Consider the following 4,422-nt stretch of genomic DNA (forward strand, 5'->3'; position numbering starts at 1 on the left):
TATGCTGGTCTATGTGTATAAGTGTTTCACCTGCAGTTATATATGCTTCACTATACGTGTTCCTAGTGTCCACAGAACCAGATGGGGACACCAGATCCCCTGAAACTGGAGTTACAGATGGTTTCAACCACCATGTGGGTGCTGAGAACTGGACCCAGTTCTCAGAGTAAGAACAAGTGCTCTTAGCTGCAGAGCCTTCTCTTCAGCTCCTGAGAAGAGGAGTATTTGTCAATACATTTTAGGAAACCAAACCGGCCAGATCATTATTACTGAGAAAAAATACAAGACATTTTCTGTCGTAGACACAGGCACAGAAATCCCAAAACTAAGAGGTCACTTTTTTCATGGAAGAAAAACATGTATTCTATTTCTTTTAAAGTAGGGTGGTGCTGGTCCAGCACCCAGGAGGCTGAGGCAGAAGGGTTGAGAGTTCAAAGCCAGACTGGGCTATATAGTGAGACTCTGTCTCTGTAAGGCAGAAGTAGGAAAAGGAGGGGAAAGGAGAAGTGAGTGTGGGGAGGGGAGAAGGGCAATGAGGTGGAGGCTGCCTCCCATGCGCACTACCCTTACAAAATGTAGTCCAGTGTGGAAGAGTGGGAAGATCGTTGGTTCGAGGACAGCTGCCTTTCCAATGTCCCGGCCGGCATTTGTCTCCCTATGTAGAGGAAGATATGGCTGCAGCTCTTTTGAAACACATCCATGAGGTATTTCTTGAACTTCTCTCCTATGAACGCATAGATGACAGGGTTCACGCAGCAGTGTGCAAAAGAGATGGCCTCTGTGACATGGGTGGCCAGAGCCAGCCTCTGCCTTGTGGCACAACCATCCAAGATGTGCATGTCGTGCAGGGATGTGAGGAAGAGGGCCATGTTGAACGGGACCCAGAAGAGTAAAGACGCAATGACCACGGTGAGCACCAGCTTGATGGCTCTGGTCCTGTTGTGGTTCAGGCAGCCTCGAAGTTGCTGCAGGATCCTGACATAGCAGAACAGAAGGATGGCAAAGGGAAGCAGCAGACCCAAGGTGTTGACTTCAAAGTGGGTGGAGAGCTTCCACCTCAAAGACTGCTGGTCATAGAACTGGAAGCATTGTAGCATGCCGTCTTCAGAGGACACTTGGTAAAACACCATCAACGGGATGGTGGCTGTGATGGCAGCCAGCCACACTGCCAGGCTCAGGGCTGCGCCCACACTGGCAGTCCTCACCTTGATGGCATAGACAGCGTGGACAATAGCCAGGTACCTGTCCACACTCATGAGTGTGATAAAGAACATGCTGCTAAAAAAACCAATGTAATAAAGGCCAGAGACCACCTTACACATCACGGTCCCGAACACCCACTGGTCCAGCAGGTTGTGGGTCTGAAAGGGAATAGAAAGGACAAAGAGCAGGTCAGAAGCAGCCAGGTTCAGGAGGTAGATGTCTGTGATGCTTCTCAGTTTCTTGTAGGCCACAAGGACTAAAATGACCAAGCTGTTTCCCAGAAGGCCCAGCACAAACAAGATGCAGTACAAGACGGCCAGATACAACATGCTGTCTCCGATGAGGAGCTCTGTGTCACAGGGGCTGGTGAAGAAATCAGGGTAGTAGTCCGTCATCGTGACATTGGGTTCCAGCGTGTAATCCATCGAGGCAGGAAGACCTGGTCAAACAGGCACATGAGAGGCACTGAGGACTTTAGTCACATATTGAAGCCCTTAAACACACCCCCCTTTCCCTGAGGCTCAATATCAGGGTGTTCGTGTGGAGCAAGTGCTCTCCCACCTAGCTGTTCTCCCCACATGATCCTCCTGCCTCAGCCTCCTAAGTGGAGGTATTACTGATCTGTACCACTTTGCTTAGCTTTCCCTGCCCCCTGTCTCTCTCTCGTTGTAATTAGTTAATTTTGGTATTTTTAAGATAGATCTCACTATGTAGCCCTAGTTGTCCTGGAACTTACTCTGTAGACCAACCTGACCTCAAACAGAGATCCACCTGCCTCTGCTTCCCAGGTGCTGGGATTAAAAGCATGAGTCACCCTGCATGGCTTCTCTTTCATTTTATGAATCCACAAACAAAATACAGGTCAGGTGTGTTGTTGGTACACATCTTTAGTCCCAGCACTTGGGAGGCAGAAGAGGGTGGATCTCTGAGTTCGAGGTTAGCCTAGTCTACAGAGTGAGTTCCAGAAAGGTCAGGGCTACACAGAGAAACCCCGTCTCATACAAAGTATGTATGTATGTAATAGACAATATTTGTGTACTCATTTCTAAGCTACATATATGATGTCTCATTTTGTATTTTGCTTTAGATGTATCCCATGATATTCATTAACTTAGTTCATTCATTCATTGCTTCCATAACCACCCAAAATGATTTAAAATGCAGTAGAAAAAAATGATTCCAATTACTCTCAAAGTGAAAAGCACCAGATTCACCAGAAGTAAACCTAGTAAAGATTGAAAAGCAGTCATGTCAAACACCAGGGCTGAGGAGACATCTCAGTAAGCAAGGCGCCTGCTAAACAAGCATGGGGACCTCAATTAAACCCCCAAACCCTTGCCTGGTGGTGTGTACTTGTAATCTCCATGCTGGGGAGGCAGAGCCAGGCAGACCTCCACGGCCCTGGCCAGCCTGGCCTGCTTGGTGAGCACAAAGCCAAGGAGAGCACCGGAAGGACAGTACTAAAGCTGACTTCTGACCTCCTGTACATGCACACATACATACACATATTCACACACACAAAACTAACACGAAATAAAACATACAGGGCCTTGGGGCACAGCTCACTGGTAGAACATGTTTAACCTGCTCAAGGCCCGAAGTTCCATTCCCAACATGCCTCACACACAGATTCTAAAACTCCATTGAAAGACATATGAGGGGGCTGGAGAGATGGCTCAGTGGTTAAGAGCACTGACTGCTCTTCCAGAGGTCCTGAGTTCAAATCCCAGCAACCACATGGTGGCTCACAACCATCTGTAATGAGATTTGATGCCCTCTTCTGGTGTGTCTGAAGACAGCTACAGTGTACTACTCATAAATAAAATAAGTAATTTTTTTTAAAAAAAGAGTTTTTCTTTAAAAAAAAGAAAGAAAGAAAAAAAGAAAGACATATGAGCAGTCTGGATTGAATGGAAGTTTTCTGTGTAGAAAGGTTGACCCTCAGAAGATCCTATCTTGCTTAAATTTTCTAGTCTTGTGAGAGCTTTCGGCCCTTTCTCTGTCCCGGAGAGCAAAAGACATTCTCCTGTCAGCCACCAAGAGACACACACGCTTGTGGGCTCAGGCTGTGGAGACGCTCAAAATTTTTATGATCCCAATATGAGCCTTCTCCTGATCTCTCTGTAAGGAGATGAAAGTGGCCCCTGCCACTACCTCTGAGCCCTAACCCCAAGGATGCTTCTTACCAGGTACCGGAGCAAGCCTTTCTTCTGAGGTTTCAGAGCTACCCACTCCTCTGCCGCATGTCTGCTGCTGTGCTCACTCCTCCTCCTGGGCACTTCAGCTATATACCATGCTTCAACCAATCCAAAGGATGGAACTGAAACAGTCAGACTTACCCTTCTGGGGTTTGGGGCAGCCCCACCCTGCCTCCAGAGCAGTGGAGCATCATGCTATGCAGAGGAGGCTCCTTGACTCTCAAGCTTCAGTACATTCTTCCTGTCTTTTTACCTCTTTACCTCAGATCTGAGGCAGAGACAAGCAGGGGTCATCACCTTTCCTCAGGACAGTTGTATGGGAGGGAATCTGCCCATCTACTCTTGGTTCTAGTTTGTTTGTTTATTTGTTTTGTTGTTCAAGACAGGGTTTCTCTGCATAGCCCTGGCTGTCCTAGAACTCACTCTGCAGACCAGGCTGGCCTTGAACTCAGAGATCCACCTGCCTGGGCCTCTGGAGTGCTGGGATTAAAGGCGTGCGCCACCACTGCTCAGCACAATGCTTGCTCTTAATATGTCTCTTACCATTTGCTTCTGTTGTTCTGATGTGTGCTCTCCAGAGAGCCCCAGAGATCCACCTAACTCTATTGCCTCCCTGAGAGCTAGAATTGCAAGCTTGTGCTACCCTGCCTGTTTTTGTTTCTGAACATGGGTTCTAGGGATTAATGCAGGGATTAATCTAGGGATTAATTGCACTTGCAAGGCAAACCTTCTTCTTTTCCTTCTCCTTCTCCTTCTCCTTCTCCTTCTCCTTCTCCTTCTCCTTCTTCCTCTTCCTCTTCCTCTCCTTCTCTTCTTCTTCTTCTCCTTCTCCTCCTTCTTCCTCTTTCTCTTCTTCTCCTCCTCCTCCTTCTTCTTTTCCTTCTCTCTTCTTCTTCTTCTTCTTCTTCTTCTTCTTCTTCTTCTTCTTCTTCTTCTTCTTCTTCTTCTTCTTCTTCCTCTCTCTGTCTCTCTGTCTCTCTCTGCCTCTCTCTCTCTGTCTCTCTCTCTGTCTCTCTCTCTG

At 47.4% G+C, this 4,422-nt stretch overlaps 1 protein-coding gene across 1 annotated transcript; it reads right to left on the minus strand.

Annotated features, from left to right (window-relative positions):
* Nucleotides 1-499: 499 nt before the first annotated feature.
* On the minus strand, nt 500-3,445 carry Ccr8 (C-C motif chemokine receptor 8). The gene is made up of 2 exons (XM_028767247.1): nt 3,390-3,445; nt 500-1,642 (listed from the first exon to the last, which is right to left on the minus strand). Exon 2 carries the CDS (start codon nt 1,626-1,628, stop codon nt 567-569), a length of 1,062 nt encoding a protein of 353 aa, XP_028623080.1. The 5' UTR covers nt 1,629-1,642; nt 3,390-3,445; the 3' UTR covers nt 500-566.
* Nucleotides 3,446-4,422: the final 977 nt, after the last annotated feature.

The sequence above is a fragment of the Grammomys surdaster genome, unplaced genomic scaffold (assembly GCF_004785775.1).
Source record: "Grammomys surdaster isolate TR1022 unplaced genomic scaffold, NIH_TR_1.0 172, whole genome shotgun sequence".
Taxonomy (NCBI): domain Eukaryota; kingdom Metazoa; phylum Chordata; class Mammalia; order Rodentia; family Muridae; genus Grammomys; species Grammomys surdaster.

Excerpts from the sequence above, each read along its gene's own strand:
- Ccr8 (XM_028767247.1), bottom strand. The coding sequence starts at position 1,628 with ATGGATTACACGCTGGAACCCAATGTCACGATGACGGACTACTACCCT.